The sequence below is a fragment of the Palaemon carinicauda genome, chromosome 21 (genome assembly GCF_036898095.1).
Source record: "Palaemon carinicauda isolate YSFRI2023 chromosome 21, ASM3689809v2, whole genome shotgun sequence".
Classification (NCBI taxonomy): Eukaryota; Metazoa; Arthropoda; class Malacostraca; order Decapoda; family Palaemonidae; genus Palaemon; species Palaemon carinicauda.
Genome location: NC_090745.1, coordinates 112288196 through 112308626, shown reverse-complemented (window position 1 = coordinate 112308626; position 20431 = coordinate 112288196). Strand labels below are relative to the sequence as shown.

The 20431-nt window shown below is 36.5% G+C and overlaps 1 protein-coding gene and 1 long non-coding RNA gene across 2 annotated transcripts in view; one reads left to right on the top strand and one right to left on the bottom strand.

Moving 5' to 3' along the window:
- Positions 1-20431, bottom strand: part of LOC137614746 (uncharacterized) — a 41743-nt gene that overhangs the window by 5117 nt on the left and 16195 nt on the right. The gene's annotated exons all lie outside the window — the stretch shown is intronic.
- LOC137615414 (zinc finger protein 160-like) lies at positions 7624-18472 on the top strand. Its single transcript, XM_068345283.1, is given in 4 exon segments — positions 7624-7683; positions 10685-10786; positions 13930-14265; positions 14267-18472. Coding segments are annotated over 2 exon segments (3726 nt in total). The 5' UTR covers positions 7624-7683; positions 10685-10786; positions 13930-14214; the 3' UTR covers positions 17942-18472.

Here is a 20431-nt window from a genome sequence, read left to right as displayed (position 1 = left end):
ATCACTTCAAGTATTTGTGTTAAGTGATTATTTTTTTTCTCTTTTTAAGTGGGTTTTTCTTTCATAGCACTCAACACTTGAATCCTTCACTTCTGTGAGTTTCCATGATATTCATTTTTACCTTGAAAATTTAAATGTGCCCTCAGAGAGAGAGAGAGAGAGAGAGAGAGAGAGAGAGAGAGAGAGAGAGAGAGAGAGAGAGAGAGAGAGAGAGAGAGAGAGAGAGAGGATTGAATCATAGGTTGTTGACATACATTTTTCTAATAGGTATGGTTATTCAACTTAAAATTTTGGCTGTTGGGGTTTTTCTTTCAATACAGATATATCTAATATTGCACTATGTGTAGTTTTGATACTGTTTAAAAACTTTTCTTTCGATAGCCCATTTTTGTATTTTGATGTAGGATAAGAATTTATCGCTGAGTTTCTTGTCCATTCACCCTTCAATCTACGGCCAATCACAAAAAAATATTGCTGATTTATATCCCCAAGAGAGGTTAGTTCACCAAACATTCAACTGGGTTCCACAAGGCACTAGAAGAGTTGGAAGACCCAGGTTTACATGACTGAGGACTATGAAGCGTGAAGTAAGAGATGAATGGACACGTGTTGAATTAAAAGCTCGAGATAGAGACGACTGGCGAAATCTAACAGAGGCTCTTCAGCGTCAATAGGCGTAAGAGGAGGGGATGATGATATCTTATAATTTTTTTTTTTTTTTTAAGATTTTGTGATGGATATAGATGCAGATCTGGGATTTTTTTTCTCTTTCGAGTTTTTTTAACGTTGATGGAGGTATCTGCTTTGTGGCTTCCCTAAAATTACAGCCATAACGTCCAACTATCATGATTTGGTGTCACACAAATACTCGAAAAGTTTTTGAAATTGTCCTCATATTTGTAATTTTAACAAATTTGCATCTCTCTCTCTCTCTCTCTCTCTCTCTCTCTCTCTCTCTCTCTCTCTCTCTCTCTCTCTCTCTCTCTCTCTCCAGCATTTGAGATAATTTTTTATCAAAATGGTTTTGATTAAAAATTACACTCCATCCATAAATGCAACGGAATTAACAAATACTGTTATTATTATCAACCATGTTTTAACAACAGTTGTCATACTAGAATGCCTATAACAGTTCAAAGAATAACCATATATATATATATATATATATATATATATATATATATATATATATATATATATATATATATATATATATATATATATATATATATAAGCTTTCATAAAAAATTATTGGAGCAGTCTTCGAAGATAAACCATGTTTCTGTGATACCAACTTTTATTGATAATCATAAACAAATCAGCAGCGGTTAAATAACCTATATAATATCTTGGTAGACAGTAATGAGTAATGTATTTGTAATTTTGTTGAAATTTAATATAAAGATAAACTCAAGAAGTCCCTAGCAAATATTTCTATTAAGAGTTTAGGAAAGTTTTTGACAGATTTAATATTCAAATCCCAATGACATTACGTAGCTTAAACTTAAAGAAAGGAGCAAATATATAAGGGGGCTGAGGGCAAAACATTTGTGCTTATTCTTAAATGAACCGACAGACCCTTGGGGGTGGGGGCATTATCACACAACTTTATAATCAGGATTCTCGTATATCTGAGCGAGGAAAGGATATATATAACCCCCCGGAGGGTGCAAGGCCTGTTGGTAGCCATGATCTAAGTGCTGGCTCGGCGTAGGCTGAGGATGGTAAACCGTTTGGTTCGACGCTATGTAGTCGAGAGAAGACGGGATTTGCGCGTTTCGTGCGTTTTGTAGGCAAAGGATTTTATTCGTCTTTTGCTGTATGTGTCCGCATTCGACCCAGCGATGAATCCATCGGTACACGGTTCCCGTACTCGTTCCAGTTAATTCTGATATATCCCGGATGGTTGCGCCACCTAGCCACAGCCAAACGATTTCGATCCTCTCTTGCAAGCTGGTTCTGGTTTGCTTGCGACGCCTCGACTGCATCTTTGGACCTCCTGCGTGGGACATATATTGGGGGAAGTTAGAGCCAGCGGATAAATAAACGATAGGTTAGTTTAAGTTCTTGTTAAAATCTAAGTAACTTTATAATTTGCGATTTAATATAGACCTTGATTAAATGTACGTAAGGCAGTTTACATCGCTGTAAATTACACTAGAGTCTAGCCACAAAACAAACGCATTAAATTGTGGCTCTCTTAAATAGATTCGATATTTTCAATTTTAATTACTCGTGAAATATCAACTAAAATTCTTTATAAAAAATATAATAATTACCGGAAGATAAATTATGCGCTTGCGACTTCTTTACTATTTTTTTTTTTGAGCAATTTCCGCGTGATTAGAAAATTTAGATGAAACTTTTTTCGAATGCAATACAATTTTTACGAGGTACAAAGATGCAGTTAATACCATAGGTGTGTGTGTATGTGTATGTATATATATATATATATATATATATATATATATATATATATATATATATATATATATATATATATATATATATATATATATATATATATAGAGAGAGAGAGAGAGAGAGAGAGAGAGAGAGAGAGAGAGAGAGAGAGAGAGAGAGAGAGAGAGAGAGAGAGAGAGAGGCGTGTATTATTATATACATGTGTGAGTGGTAAATTGTCTAATTTCATTACCAGGTAATTGAATCTCTTAAGAGTAATTATCGACCAACGAAATCTCTGAAGTCAATGAAGGTTTCATAGCAGTAAAAAAAAAAAAAAAATCATATAAAAAGTAGAAAATGGAAAAAAAAATTCACAAATCCGATCTCGAATTGTTTCGAGACTCGTGTAGTAATTACAGTGTAATTCTTGAAAGCAACGAGGATTGATAACGTGAATCAAGGGAAAACTGGTCATTCTTAGATTCAAAAGTACCAGGACATCATTCTTAAATCTCTGAAAAAATTAACTTTGAGTTTCAATAGAGTACAGAGTACAGAGAAATCAAGGGCTTTTCTTAAATCATGTATCTATCAAAGACGGGCGACACAAAAAAAATCGAAGCAACGAGGATTGATATTGTGAATCAAGGGAAAACTGATCATTCTTAGATTCAAAAGTACCAAGACAGCCTTCTTAGATCTCTGAAAAAAACTAACTTCGAGTTTCAGTAGAGTAGGCCTACAGAGTACAGAGAGTACAGATAAATCAAGGGGCTTTTTGAAATCATGCATCTATCAAAGACGGATAAAAAAAAATCGACATATACATACAAAGACATATAAACTCATGCACTTCTACTCATATCAAATAACAATTTTTGAAAAATGCTTACTAAAATCTTAAGTCAGATAAAAAGAAGTTTCAACCAAGAACTTGTGATCTAGCTTGTTGGCTGCAGCAAACTCAAGTACTTACCATCCCGGGACGCTGGCAGCTTTATATCTTTGGATGACGATGCCAACGAAAATCTCATCTATTGTCAACTGTTTATTGGTTTCCGAGGAATCAATGTCGCCCAATATGAATTCAGAGATTAACTATTCCATCTCATTTTGGGATTGCCATTGGCTAGGCGGCATAAGAACAAGCCAAGAAACGGTCGAACTTGGTTTTGAAACGCATGCGTGGGTGTTCGGACTTCAGTCTTTGTGGGAACTAGATGATTTTAGAGTAAATGAAACACCGTAAATTTATAATGCAATATGGATTTAAACGCCATTTTGACAGACGTGTGACTGAAGTCAGTGATCCAGGGCTTCCATCTTTGATTAATGTCGGTCTCTTTGGCCTTTCAATGTGCGTTTTATTGACAATGATAACTGGAAATTTTAATCTAGACATTTACCTCCAGGTTTTATGTCATAAAGAGATAATGAGTTTACGTTGAACCTCGTTACTTTGGAATCTACTCTTCCGGCAAAGATCTGCCGGTAACAAAGGTATGACTGATGTAATTCTAAGTTGTTTATTCGGGTATGTTTCTAGAATAAAATACTAACCGGTTAATTTGGAGGAAAACTGTTTCGTAAATTAACGCCAGATTCACATTTATGAGTAAATACAATTTTCAGAGTATGTAAACATCGTTAATATTAAAATTTTGATACAGTATTAAAATTTCAAGAAAATATACAAATTTAGAATATATAAACAATGTAAATACAACTTGAATATCAACATTTAGAAAAAATATTTACATTTTTTTGGAAAAAAAATAAATTTCAAGAAAATACATATTAAGAAATAAAAAAAAATAATTATACCATTGAAGTTTTGAGAAAACAAAAAACTTTATAAACCGTTAATATATGATAAAACTTAAATGCACCCAGAAAATATCGAAGTTTAATGAAAATATACAAATTTGGGATAAATGATGAAATGGTGACCAACTATCCAAAATTTAACCTTTTTAAATAGATATTCTACAGTAGGTTAGGCCATATGAAATGTGTACATCAGGTATAGAAATATACTTCAAGACAAAAAATATGAGGTTTTCTAAGCAATGGGGAATAGTAAGTCATTATAACTAAGGCAATGTAAAAAAAAAATGTTTTGGGGAGATAATTTTGTAATTGAGAGAATTTACAAATAATTCAGGAGAGAAAGTTTAAAAATTATTCAGGAGAGAGATAATTTCTAAATAACTCACGAGAGAGAGAGAGAGAGAGAGGAGAGAGAGAGAGAGAGAGAGAGAGAGAGAGAGAGAGGGAGAGAGAGAGAGAGAGAGAGAGAGAGAGAGAGAGAGCGTTTTTTAAGCAATGTGAAATAGTAAGTCATTGAAATTAAGGCACTGGAAAAAATCGTTTTTTAGGATATAATTTTGTAACAGAGATAATCTATGAATAATTCACGATGAGAGAGAGAGAGAGAGAGAGAGAGAGAGAGAGAGAGAGAGAGAGAGAGAGAGAGAGAGAGAGAGAGAGAGAGAAGAGAGCGTTTTTTAAGCAATGTGAAATAGTAAGTCATTAGAATTAAGGCACTGGAAAAATCGTTTTTTAGGATATAATTTTGTAATTGAGAGATAATCTATGAATAATTCACGAGAGAGAGAGAGAGAGAGAGAGAGAGAGAGAGAGAGAGAGAGAGAGAGAGAGAGAGAGAGAGAGAGAGAGAGAGCGCCTTTTAAGCAATGAGGAATAATAAGTCTCTTTAACTAGGGCACTAGAAAATAATAGCTTTGGGAGATAATTTCGTAACTGAGAGAACTTAATTCACGCGAGAGAGAGAGAGAGAGAGAGAGAGAGAGAGAGAGAGAGAGAGAGAGAGAGAGAGAGAGAGAGAGAGAGAGAGAGAGGGGGGGGGGGTTGGATGCATTTTACAGAACATTTATATTTATTCAGTCTCGATTTAATACAATTCAATGTTCAGAACCCGTTCACCTGGATATAGATTAATTACTACTACTACTACTACTACTACTTCTTCTACTACTACTACTACTACTAATAATAATAATAATAATAATAATACCATTGTTAGCATTATCATTAAGCAGTATTATATTTTTTCATTATTATCATTATAGTATCATTGTCATCGAGATGAATAAGTTCACACAGGAGAATGCCTTAACATAGAAAAATAAACATCAAATAATAAAATCACAAATAAATCACAAGTAAACTAAGGAAGTCGGTAAACGTAACGTAAATATTAATAGGATACAAATTATAGCCAGAGAACCTAAGAATATAACACTAAAGGGGTTTAATTTGCTTCTAATATTTCCTTTACTTCGAAGATACGGATTATATTCTATGAAGAGGAAAATTCAACCTAAAACAAGATGAAAAACAGTAATTATCTCAGGTTGCCAGGGCACCAGGGATACTACCGCTGGAGAGTTATTGACTCCTTTGACTGGCCATACAGCACTACATTGGATCCCTTTATCTGATTCCGACTCATTTTTTTTTTCTTTTGCCTACACATACAACAAATAGTCTGGTCTATTCTTTCCACATTCTCCTCTGTCTGCATACACATGACAACTCTAAGGTTATCAAACAATTCTTCTTCGTTCAAGGTGTTAACTACTGCACTGTAATTATTGAGTGGTTACTTTCCTCTGGGTAAGGGTAGAAGAAGAGACCCTTAAGCTTTGGTAGACAGCTTTTCTAGGACACTCCAAAATCAAACCATTGTTCTCTAGTCTTGAGTAGTGCTATAGCCTCTATACCATGGTCTTCCATTATCTTGGGTTTAGAGTTCTCTAGCTTGAGGGTACACTCATGCTCACTATTCTATCGTATTTCTCTTCGTTTCCTTGTTTTCCCAAGTCTTATAGTTTATATAGGAAAGATGTATTTTAATATTGCTACTCTTATTACGATATTTTATTTTAAATTTTCATTACTTGTAATTTATCTATTTTCTTATTTCCTTTCCTCACTGAGCTATTTTCCCTTTTGGAGCCCTTAGGCTTATAGCATCCTGCTTTTCCAACTAGGGTTGTAGCTCAGCTAGTAATAATAATAATAATAATAATAATAATAATAATAATAATAATAATAATAATAAATACGTCTGATGTATTATTACTAACAATGTTTACTTTCACCGGTAATTTGTTCAATTTTCAACAAATATTTGCATTGCTCTTAATAAATATGGGTGCTGTTAAATACTGTTCTTATCCCCTTACTAATCACAATTGCGTTTAAATACTATATGAAATTCTCACTATTATGGCAATTACGATATTTGAGTTATGTATGCAATAATATTAAAAGCTTCAAGAATTTTGATGAAGAACTACAACTATCACAAGATCTAAAGTCTCAGTCAGAAATTTAAAATGATGAACTAAAATACATAATATACTGTAGATCCTACTGTCAACGAGGAAGAGGTAGATGGAGAAAGCTGACCAGAAACATCGACCCCACATAAAAGTGAGAAGAGATGTAGACAAAGAAGAACTGTAGATCCTACTGTACATGAAAAATTTAAAAAAAAAAAATAAAAAACTTTTCCTTTCTCATTAGTTTTTTTTTTTTTTTTTTTTTTCTTTTTTTTTTTTTTGACATGCGGGACAAATCCCGATCCAAGATATATTCCTTATATAGTATTTATTTCCTTATGTTTTTATGTTGAACAGGCTTATATAAGTCTTTTTATAATTCATACATGAAATATCTGTTTTAATGTTGTTCATGTTCATTTGCTTCTTATATCGTTTATTTATTTCCTTATTTCCTTTCCTCACTTGGGCTTATAGCCTCTTGCTTTTCCAACCATGGTTGTAGCTTAGATAATAATAATAATAATAATAATAACACTAATAATAATAATAATAATAATAATAATAATAATAATAATAATATACGGTTGAAACCTGTAAAATGAAAAGAATGAAAACTGAATTTAAGTTTGTAAACAAAGGTATAAAGGACCAGAGGTAATGAACCATAAACAAATTGTAAACATAAAACTGTTCACTACAATAAAAAAAGATTTCTTAGCCCTAAGTACCTAATAATTTGCAAACTTTATTTCATTTTAACTATATATAATTATATATTTTTTAAAAAATAATCTTCAATTATAATAAATTATTTCATTTTTTAAAAGCAAATAAAAAAAAAAAGAAAGAAAATCTTCACACGAACTATAATAAACGCATCTAACCAAAAAGAATTCGCTGTATCGGCTGGTCTCCGAGAACCGTAACACATCCAGATATTGGTGTCACAATATAAACAATATTGGTCTGTTTTAACATTGAATCTTCGTACAGTTAGTTTAATTGTACAGTTGTTTCTGTGTCATATATTTTGGATCATAATTATTTTTGCTGATGTTTACTATTTATGACCACGAAGCTTGGAACATCTTCAAGGATTTGAACGATCCTAACCTAAGTTAGGCTGTCCGCAAGTAGGTTAATTTTTGCTTACCGTGTATAGATTAGATCAATTTACAACACTTTATTTCCATATTTACTTTGACGAGGCCATTACATATTAATTGAGGGTGTAATTAGCCTAGTCAAGACTCACTAACTTGATTGGAGCCTTTGTATAACGACGGACATACATAGAACATCACCTAATCTAATCTAACCTATAAGCTGTGTCCTTACCTACTTACCTAACGGGAGAAGACGTTACCCGCATTAGACTGCCGTATTCTTAGCGATAGGGTAGATAATAAGGGATTTGTGAAGCATGCCCATCATACATAGATTAACTACGGTAATGAGAGTAAATATGTGATACTTTAATTTATAGCCAACTACATGATCCATATATTTTTCCTACACATTATTTTGTGCTTAATCTATTTCTGATCATGAATATTGGGGTAAACCACCCATCCATGAGTTCCCATATACAGTATAATAACAATTACAGGGGATCCCATTTGGAAACTGGGATTTTGGGGTGGGGAAAACCCAAAAATAATTTGCCGTAATTCTAATGGTCCAAAATGTATAATAAACACAAGATAACTAGCTGGAAAAATATGTGGTTCATATAAGTGGCGTGGAATTAAAGTAACGTTGTTACCTATGATTCATGTAACGTCCATCGAATGGTTTTTGTTCCGCTCCTCTGTTCTGACAAGCGGTACATGGATGAGTTGCGCACGTCATTCCCGTTGGTCACTATTTAAGTATCATAATTACCTATGATGTATGTTATGTCCCTCAAATGGTCTTTGCTCCAAATTCATATTACGGAGCCTTTGTAGGGTGACGGCCAGATCCCGTAGAAAACGGGAATATTCTGAACTGTGGCCGTCGTTCTAAAAACGATTTTGGCGGGAGAAGCTAACTTAAAAAACCCATCTAACCTATGCTAAAAGCCGTATCCTTACCCAGGAGGGCTTCCCCCCCCCCCCCCCCCCCGGACACCCCCCCCCCGGGCCCCCCCCCCCCTTCCAACCTTACACAACAGTTTCCTTACCTACGAGTACGACGGGAGAAGCTAACTTAAAAAACCCACCTAACCTATGCTAAAAGCCGTGTCCTTACCCAGGGGGGCTGTGCCCCCCCCGGACCCCCCTTACACAACATATTTAAGATCCGTAGACAATTTCCAAACGTTTTTATTCTATTCAAGATAACAGTTGGAGCGATAATAAACAAATTAGGACGCTTGGCCGTAGCGCTACAAACTACCCCATATTACAGTATCACATTGCTTCTCTACTCTGGCAAGTGGTACATAGATATGCTGCCTATCCCAATTATATGGGTCATTTCAGGTATATTATTTACATTCAGATGAGCAACAATAGCTATGTACTGAACAAAGAGTGTTTTAAACTTAATGAGTGACCGAAATAAGTGGAATTAATTTAAATTTTCAAAAAGATTGAACTCTCTTGTGGGAGACATCCTCTTGTGACAATACGTAGCCATGCTGGAACTGAAGTAAAAGGTGAAAAAAGTTACATGTAAAATATCTTGGAATTTATGCATAAATATTTGGCTCTTAATTGGCTTAAAAAGCCAGATAATGATTACGTCATACTGTACAAAAGACAGAACAGCTGGAAAAAGCAAATTTAAACAACTCATGCACAGTAACCCATTAGTCATACAGAGAAAAATCCCAAAATAGTCATCACTTATTCGTTTCTTTTACAAAATTCTTGTTTTGCTAGAAATTAAAGTAGTGTATCATTTATTAATCATAGTGAATAGGTCTACAGTATTAGCATATTCTTGGGTCATATTAAATGAGAAGATTGCATTTATTGTGAAGTACAGTATCAACATCATGATATGCATACGAGTCTTCATGACCACACAGCATGCATATACAATCACATACTCCCTAGGGTATTCCTTCAATTTTGATGGTAGTTCACACCTTGTCCGTTGGATTTTTTTTTATTAGCTTGTCAAGTTCATAGTACTTTTAATGCAATTACAACTGTTGATAGCAGGGCAAACCTTAACCATCACTAGTAAACATCAAAACCTCATGTTCTCCCCTAGTCAAACTGATGATGCTGTAACCTTGCTTATTGGGTGACTCACTCCTCTCATTGGTTTAAATAAAACTACCAGGACATGAACATTTTTTACTATCACTGAATGGTGAAAGGGTAAAGTTTTATTATATTGATAACAGACCCTAACTCTATACATTTGATTTTCTGGGACTCTGGTTGGAAGCAATTTTAGAGTTCTTCTAGTGGTTACTAATCTTAATACCACTAATTCCTTACGAAAGTCATGTTAATCTGTAGAATTTTGATGTGAATCCAAATGTAATTCTTATGTCAAAGTACACTTTACAGTAATGGCCTAGCCCCTCCTACCCTCACCCTTATAAAAAATGGACTTTGGTAAAAGTGCAAGAGAGTTCCATAATCATTCTTAGATTTAGTGATTGCAAATACTTGGAGTGCCCTTGATTAGAATTGTTTCTCCCTAAGTCTTTTTTTGGCTTAGATCAGTAGGCTAGTCTACATACTGTATAAGTTAGACCAGTATGATGCCTCCTAAAAATTGATGAAGTACATTTATGATGTCCACCTGAATCTTAATGGAAATGGATTAATAAAAATTTAATCATATATCATTGAAGACGTGGCATATTTTCAGTAAATATTAAATATAGGCATATTATGTAAGTTAGTAAATACTGCACTCCATCATATATAAAGAGGTATTGATATCTGTGAGATGATAATTTTTTTTCAAGAGAGGTAGATTTAATGTAGAAATAAGATTCATACATTCAACTTTTACAGGTTTTTGTGGATTAGACTGGAATCTCCATGGATAATGTAGTTCTAGGATATGTTGAGGTGCACAAAGAAGAAACGAAAGTCAAAATTAAATTCTACGGAAGGGTAAGTCCTTGGACTAATATGGAGACCTGTCACCTCAGCCATTCTTTCATGATCAAGATTTATTTGCATGTAAATACAGACACGATTTACATGAATGTAAATAAAACAGAGAGGTAAGTCCTTGGACTAATATGGAGACTTGTCACCTCAGCCATTCTTTCATGATTAAGATTTATTTGCATGTAAATACAGACACGATTTACATGAATGTAAATAAAACAGAGATGCACAGTGCTTTGTAATTGCCATTTGCTTGGGAGATTTGCTATTCTTTAAAGAATACTACCATACTCCTCAGAGGGAGTTGTAGTGTTGAAAAACTGAAGATAGGAAATTTGGAACATCTAGGATGCTAGGCACATCTAGATGTGGCCATCTGATTTTGAAGATAGGTAAATGGTTAACATTGGGATTCCTCAAGTACCCATTTTAAAGGTGCTATAAAAGGGATTGGAATTAATTGGCCAGATAGGACTTTCTTCCATCCATTTTCAGCCAGCCAAGTGAGCACCTGCCCGAACAGTTGGGCAGTAAACCTGTCCTCTGAAAGTTTTTTAAATTATGTAATACTGGTAAAAGTTTTAACTTTTGTTATGTAAAGGATATTTCAACCTTTATTTTTATGTCTTTCACTTGGTTTCCTATTGCCAATAGGGAGTTGAAGTCCGACATTGCATTACCACTTGGCTGGTTCATAACAACTACTTCAGGCACTCACAGACCTAGAACTTTGCCAGTGTTCTAACACAGCCACCCTTTAATTTAACCTTTCCAGTCATTATCCCATTTGAATAGAAAAAGGATAGTATGTGATCTGAATTGTAGTGGTTTTCACCACGTTTTATGCATTTTTTGTCATCAGAGAAGTAGTAAATCAACTACTTTAAGCTGAAAGCAGCCATTCTGCACGAGGATACTTCCGAACAGTGTTTGCGCTTGAACCAACGTGGTCGTTGCCATGGTAACTGATGTCATGACTTTAGCTCCCTATTTCTCCAGTCAAGATAGATTTCCTCTCTTAGTAGTGATAGCCATCATCAAGATCAAGGACATAACAGACAGTTCAGGATGAGTCACTTGGATTGTACAACAGAATTTTAATAAGAGGCATAAGTTGAATAAAAATGAGGGATTCACTAGAGCTCCCGCCCAAATTTTAACGTATGTACCTAGAGTTCTTGTAGCTAGGCATAGTGTACCAGTTTTGTACCCTTTGCTTTGGCTCCCAATGCACACCAGGTTTGCTCCTACGCAAACATTCACTTTTGACTTTGGCTGCAGCTAGGGTGGATGTACTGTTATGCCTTCGCTGTTATTCTACTCCTATGGCAAAGAACTCGGGTTTGTATACAGTAGTAGTTAGGAAAAGTACAAATTACTTTTAAAATTTGTCAGGTGGACAGGTTTAAATCACGTCACTCTTGTTTTGGGACACAGGCTCTTGCATTAGCAGCCCATATAAAGAGAATATACAATACATAAGTCTGCATGAGGTGTAAAAGGTTCTTTAAATTTGAGAGAGAGAGGATAAACATGCTGGATCAGCATGGAGAACACACAAGACAGACAAGATGGCAATGAGTTAAATGTAGCCTGGACACTAGAGTGATGACTGGATGGGAGTCCAGTGCTGAAGCCAATGGGTGATGGCTGCTGCAAACCTCTTAGGTCCTGGAGACATTATTTTCTTATATCATCCTCACTGGCTGAGTTTTTTACCACCCAATTTTCATACACATCTCATCTACAGGGGAGATGAGGAACTATTAGCGTCTTGAATGTAAAACACCGTAATTTTCCAATTGGAGAATATTTTTCCATACAGTATTCTTGTTACTGTTTCATACAGTAAAACTAATTAAGTAATTTAACACTCGGTAGCCTATTACCATATAGTGTGGTAGTAGTTCTTAAATTGTATGAGGTTTCATCATTCAGAAACTAAGGCACCAATTGAAGATTCCTTATCATACTCTCTTCAGTGCACTTTTTACACAACATATGTTGTGGCACACGCGTGAGAGGGCTTTTCCTTTGCACTTGTTCTCTATGAGAGAAAATTAGGTCAAGACAAAATTGAAGCAGTTTAGACAGCTAAGTATCACAACACCCAAAGGAAAGGATGAGAAGTATAAGGGGTAAAGAAGTACTGTATACTGTAGCTGGAACCGAAGGGAGCTGCAGTAAACCTCTGGTATTATTTACACTGTTCATTATTAAGAGCATACTAGCTGGAACCAAAGGGATGTTGAAATGAACCTCTGGTATCATTTACAATGTTCCACATTGAGGGCATACTAGCTGGAACCAAAGGGATGTTGAAATGAACCTCTGGTATTTACAATAATCCACATTAAGGGCACACTAGCTGGAACCAAAGGGATGTTGAAAAGAACCTCTAGTAGCATTTACAGTGTTCCACATTAAGACATACTAGCTGGAACTGAAGGGATGCTGCAATGAGCCTCTGGTATCATTTACAGTGTTCCACATTGAGGGCATACTAGTTGGAACTGAAGGGACACTGGAATGAACCCCTGGCATCATTTACACTGCAATAAGCCTCTGGTATCCTTTACAATGTTCCATATTAGGGGCATACTAGCTGGAACTGAGGGGACACTGGAATGAACCTCGATATCATTTACACTGCAATGAGCCTTTGGTATCATTTAGTGTTCCATATTAAGGGCATACTAGCTGGAATGAACCTTTGGTATCATTTGCAATGCAATGAACCACTGATATCATTTACAGTGTTCCACATTAAGGGCATACTCGCTGGAACTGAAGGGATGCTACAATGACCCACTGGTATCATTTACAGTTTTCCACATTAAGTGCATACTATAAATGGCTCCCCTGCAGAGCTCAGTGATAGATACCAAACACAATTAGTAAATCCAGCTGGTAGTACATGGAAGTTTATACCTCAGCCTCATTGAAATATATTTGGAAATATTGTTTTTATTTTATGGAATGTTGAATTACAGTAATGAAAATAAAAGGCAGTTTGCTATTAGTGTTTTGTGAGTAGTTTTCTGAGACTAATACAGTTTAATGAGTATATTATTGTACTGTAGTTTTAAAGTGCTGTAAGATTTCTTTTACAACATTGTTTTATCAAGTCTCTTCTTTTTCAGGATTTCTGTTGTGTTCAGCATTTAATTGAAAAGGAGTAAGTTTTCATATTTGTGTTTCAGTACTCAAATAACAGTTCTAAACTTTATTTTATCTAATTAAACATTGTATCATAGCAAATTTTCATTTCACAAAAATTAAATTTATCACTTTTAACTTAGAGAACTGCAATTAACTATGTATTAGTATGGTAAAGTTATTGGCATGGGATGAAAGTCAAAACTCTATCACTGGTGTAGAGACATTTTTAGGTAAGTTATATTACTGTTTTGGTAGCACCATAAAAAATGAATCTCCCATTCGCCTTGTCATTAGGTAGAATTGGCTTAGTTAGGAATGGGGGAAAACACTGAAGTTTTCAATATGGAAGGTACGATGGAAAAAGAGAGTGATAAAGGTACTGAATGTGAGAGAGACAAGTCATATTCAAATAGAGATGCCAGTAGCATCCAGGATACAGTCACTAATGAAGCATTTGTGGATAAAATGACTAACTTCAATAGTGAAATGGCTGTATTGGCAATGAGAGCTAACTTGCTTGGTCTCAATCTCTTAAGCAATAACAAAAGCAACACTTCTGATGGTAATATGTTGCATCTCTCACCTCTGAGTTTATATGGTCTAACAAGTGGCGGGGAAGTAAATTACTCCGGAGCTTTACCCACAGGTTATGGTAACGTTGCATCAAATGACAATTTTGATAGGCTCTTTTCTTATCCCGGAAATACAATTATGTTGAACAGTGAGATTAGTTTGAGACGGTTGGATGACAATGAGGTTGGAGACTCAGGAGAGAATAATCAGATAAATTCACTAACCTCAACAGGTCAAGAAATTGAATCTTCCCCATCACATCCAATGCTTTTGTCAACAGATATCGTGAATAGTACAAATTCCAGATATACAAAGGAACCATTTGTGAGTGCAAATGTAAACCAAAGTGTTCAAAATTTTATCCAGGTAAATCAGTGTATCAATAAACTACAAAATGTTGAAGCCCAGTGCAGTATCAATAACATTACTAGTAACAGAAAAAATGAAGCTGATATTTATTCAGAAAAAAATAGGGAGAAAAAAGATGAAAATTATTTTCGTAACAATGCCATTTATGATAGTCCTTTACAATTAGGTGAGATTTCTCATGCTTTAGACAATGAAAATTTGATGCCACCTAAGCTTTTTCAGTTATCAAATATTGCAAACGTGACATCACAGAGTCCCAGTAGTTACCCAGTAATAACTACTACAATTAACCCACCTGTAAACAGTACAAGTAATTCCTGTGGGTCAGTAACTGAAGGTGAGATTGCAGATAAGGTAATCTCTGCCATTTCAAACAGTATTTCAGAAAAGTTACCGTCAAGTTCTGGTAGGAAGTTTGTTTGTTCTCTTTGTGGAAAGAAATATCATTCTGAAGAAATGTTAATGCAACATGAGGTATTACATTCTGGAAAGAAAAACTTCCCTTGCCCTGTTTGTGGCAAAGAATTCTCAAGAGAACACAGTATGTTGACGCACAAACGAATTCACACAGAAGAGAAGAATTTTAAATGCGATTTGTGTGGGAAAGGATTTTACTGGAAGTCTTGTCTGAGAAGACATATGGATGTTCATATAGACGATAAAGATTTTACTTGTCCGATATGTGGGAAGGTCTTTGTCAATAAGTCTTATGTGGCAGGACACATGGCTGTTCATACTGGAGAAAAAAAGTTTAAATGTGAGATTTGTGGGAAAGGTTTCTCATTCAAAGTATCCTTGAGGAAACACAGACTCCTTCACACACAAGAACATCTGAAGATTCCTTTGTGTAGAAAGGAACCATTCCTGCAGTCTGATTTAATAAATTTTCATCAAGATGCTGTGAGTACTGAATTGGGGGCTGAGGAAAAAACTTTACCCAGTCAGAGCTGTGATGATACTTCAGGAAACTTAGCTGATTCAAACCAGTGCAGTATTAGTTCAGTATGTGACAAAATTCAGACTACCCCTAAGGACTCTGAAGAGCCAAAGAACGTTCAAGCAGATTTGCCGATTAGCTCCAAAAGTGCAGAAGAAAATCAAAAGGATATTGTTGATATCCCTGGTGACCCAGCAGTTATAAGTGACATATCTAAAGATACAGGTAAACAAAGTTCGTCAGTACACAGTCTTGTTAATCTTCCAGCATTATGTGGAACTAATACTAAAGCTAACAGTGGTGCCATATCCTCACTACCAAGTACAGTAAGTGAATCATTAAGTATGGATACAAATATTTCTGTGTTACAAGGGAATGCAGTTCAAGTGAATGAAAGTGTAGCTTTTGATTCAAATAGAAAGTACGGATGTGATGTGTGTGGTAAAAGGTTTCATTCAAAAGCAAATTTGTTACGGCATGAGACGATACATTCAGGGAAGAAAAACTTCCCTTGTGGAGTTTGTGGGAAGGAGTTTTCAAGAGAATACAATTTGATAAATCACAGGCGTATCCATACTGCTGAGAAAAATTACAAATGTGATTTGTGTAACAAAGAGTTTTACTGGAAATCTTGTTTAACAAGGCATATGGGCGTTCACATAGATGAGAAGGACTTCACATGTCCTATATGTGGAAAAGTCTTTTTCAATAAGTCATATGTAACAGGACACATGGTTGTTCATACTGGTGAGAAGAAGTTTAAATGTGATATATGTGGAAAGGGTTTTTCTTTCAAAGTGTCTCTGAATAAACACAAAATCATTCATACAAATGAGAAAAATATTAAATGTGATATATGTGGTAAGAAATTCTTCCAGAAATCAAATTTAAATCTTCATCGGGCTGTTCATACCAATAAAAAGAAGTTTGTGTGCGAGTTTTGTGGGAAAATCTTTTCTTCAAAAGTATACTTGGATGATCATGTGGCTTTACACACAGGGGAGTTCAAATGCACTGTATGTGATGAGAATTTTTCCAGCAGTGTTCCTTTGACTGAACACATGGCTGTACATAAAGGTACTAAAGATTCTCCTAAACATAAATGTGATTTGTGTGGCAAAACCTTTAATAAAAAGTCCAACTTGATACTCCATAAAGTTGTACATGCTGGTAAAAAAGATTTCTCTTGTGATATCTGTGGTAAATCTTATTACCACAAGTTTAATTTGGTACAACACATGGTTATTCACACAGAAACTATCAAATGTAATGTTTGTGGTAAAGTATTTGCTCGACAGGCCCAGTTAAATCGACACATGGCTATTCACACTGTTCTAATGAATCGTCAAGCAGGAGAGATATTTCCTTCTGTGCCTCCAATTTCACGCTCAGCAGAAGGTGTATCTGCTGCAACGTATTCCCAGAAGGAAAATGGGGTCAATTTGCTCTCACAGAAAACTCAACCAGCAGAAAAGGATCCCGTTAATCCTTTCATGGATGAAAATCGGCTGGTTGACAGTATTCCACCAACCAATGCTTCTGAGGATTCAGAGCAGTCTGAAAATGCTAATAATTCTCGTGTAGGAGGAAAAATACCCACCAACAACCTTTCTGAGTTTATTTTTACTGTGGAAACAATGTTGTCCGATGAATCTTCAGATGGTTCATTTGTAGATGAGAAGGATATTGATGATACAATAGATGATAAAGAGCAGATTGGAAATGTTCCATTAGCCATGCTCGCTGAAAATGCTGCTACTTCTCTTGTTGGAGCAGAAAGCCTTTCAGATGGTATTTATACTACAGAAGAAAGATCAGAGGAAAATGAGCCTGCAGAAACAATTTTAGATGGAACTACTTCAAAAGCAGCTGGTCTGACTAAAGGATTTTCAGACTGTGATTCAGCAAGTCCTTCAGGTGAAAGAGTGTTGGTTGAGGAAACTGAACCAGAAAGAAAAAGTGCCTTTGAAACAGACATTCCTGTTAATAATATCAAAGTTGAAACTTTTAAAACAGAGCCCTTGGAATCAGACTTATTTCTGGAAGAACTATTTCAGGAAGAAGTAAAAGCTGAAAATGTTGATGTGTACATCAAAGAAGAAGTCATTGTATAATAGTGTGATCATGTGTTGTTCAGTAATTAGATAAGTAATATTGTGTTCATAAGCTTAATTTGAAATTTTAAAGTACACCCAACTACTGTACTGATATTAACCAAAGATGAAATAAAGTATTTTAATTTCAAAGTGTTACATAGGATGTGAATGTGTAATAACTGAGTTAATTCTATTTATAAAGTGAAACTTTCATCTCTACGCATGAAAAACCTGTACTTAGTTGCCTTTTTAAAGCATTGTTGGTAATTTCTTTAATTCAATTTTACACCACTTGCAGTGCATTTGATTTATGTTTAATCATTACAAAATTATTTGAAATATATATTGGACTGTATATGATTTGCTCTTAATGTAATTAGAAAATGGAAAGGTAGCTAAAGGTGTACAGTAGTTCAAATTATATTTATATATATTCTGAAATATTTTTAAAGTGATCCACCATTTCAAAGATATTTTCATTAGATTCTTGTCACACAAAGTATAAATTAATAGATTAATTTCAAAACAGGAATGTGCTCCATAAATATTAATTTTCAATATTAATCTTACCCGATGATCATGTAGCTGTCAACTCCGTTGCCCGACAGAAATCTACGGTCGGGATACGCCAGCGATCGCTTATACAGGTGGGGGTGTACTCACCAGCGCCATCTGTGGTCAGGTACTCCAGTACTTCTTGTCAACAAGACCTCAATTTTTCCTCTGTCGTGCCGCCGGCAAGACCTACATGGATACGCTGTTGATTTTGGAGTCTTTTGTTCACGGTTTTGGTGAAGTATTTGCTCTAAAATTTAGCCTTCGCTGTACAGGAAGCTTTTCCCTTAGCTTAGATAGCTTTTGGATTTAATTTGACTTTTTGGTTAACGATCTTTGCTTTACTTTGGAATTCCCCCTTGACTGTTCCCTAAATTCAAGATGTCCGACCACTCTCAAGCTCCTAAATATAGGCGATGTAGTGTTAGGACTTGTAATAGGCGTCTTCCGAAGGCCTCTGTTGATCCTCACACCCTTTGTTCCGATTGTAGGGGAAAATCCTGTCAATTGGAAGATCGATGTGGGGAATGTGCGGGGCTTTCGGAATTTGAATTTAATGAATTCCTCAAATATACAACTAGGTTAGAGAAGGAGAGAGTTAGGAGGAGTTCTTCTCGCTCTTTGGTTTATTCCTCTCCCCATGTCCCTCAACCTTTTCCTTCCCCTGTGGTGGTGACCCCCGAACCTGCTACGAGTGCTCAGCCTGATATGACGGATATGTTGCGTGCCATTCAGGCTCTTGGTGATAAGGTGGAGTCGTTAGTTAGTGACCACAATCTTCTCTTGGCAGATGTCAAGGAGCTTAAAGTGAAGAGTGCAGTGGGAAGTGTTAGTGCCAGTGCTGTGCATAGTGTCAGTGTCAGTGTTGCGCATGAGGATACTTCTGTGCGTGCCAGTCGTCCTCCCAGTCCGGGACCTCTTGCAAGCTCCCAAGCCCAGGGGAGAAGCAACGTCGAAGGACAAAAGGGTTCGGCAGGCCTTGATCGGCGCACAGTTGTATCCTCAGTGGTTGCGGGCGTATCTGATAGAGATCGTCACTTCCACTCCCAGACGAATGAGCCCTTAAATTCCTCGTCTGCGGAAGAGGTTTCCAGGAGGAAACGGTGGACCCAGGTCTCACGACCTCTCAAACTTAAGGTCCCTTCCGAGCTAGTCAAACGGCCCAGGTGTAGCCACTGGGCCAGTTCGGACTCGCCGCAGTCATCTGATGACTGCACACCTCCCAAGAGAGGTAGAGTGGTGCCTCAACAGGCCTCTGCTCCAACCACTGTGGACCCCAAGTGGTCAATGCTGCAGACTATGCAGTCTCAGCTTGCGGCTTTGATGCAGGAGTATCAGGCAGAGAAGGTTAGCACCCCTCCTCCTGCGAGCGCTCCTCCACCTTTACGCAGTCCTCCCTGTCAGATGCAGCCGCATCGGGAGTTGCCAGGTTCCAGCACTATGCGGCAACCTCCTCAACCCATGAGGCAGGAGCCTCATGCTATGCGACAACCTCCTCAACCCCTGAGGCAGGAGCCTCAGGCTATGCGGCAACCTCCTCCACCCTTGAGGCAGGAGCCTCATGCTATGCAGCAACCTCCTCAACCCTTGAGGCAGGAGCCTCATGCTATGAGGCATCCTCCTCAACCCATGCAGCACGAGCCTCATACCATGCAGCAGCCGCATTCTATGCAGCATGAGCCTCATCCCATGCAGCTTGAGCCGCATGCCATGCAGCATGAGCCTCATGCCTTACAACCCGTTCTGCAGGATTCAGCCATTCAGCCTGCCACTCTGCCTTTACCTCTCGCTACTCAACTCTCAGGCGATGAGGTTTCTGAGGATGAAGCTGCCCATCTGGATGATCCTCCATCTGAGGTGGAAGGACACAAGTCTTCGCCGCCTTCCTTAGACTTTCGCAAGGTCCTGGCTCTGTTCAGAGAGTTGTACCCTGAACACTTCGTGTCTGCAACC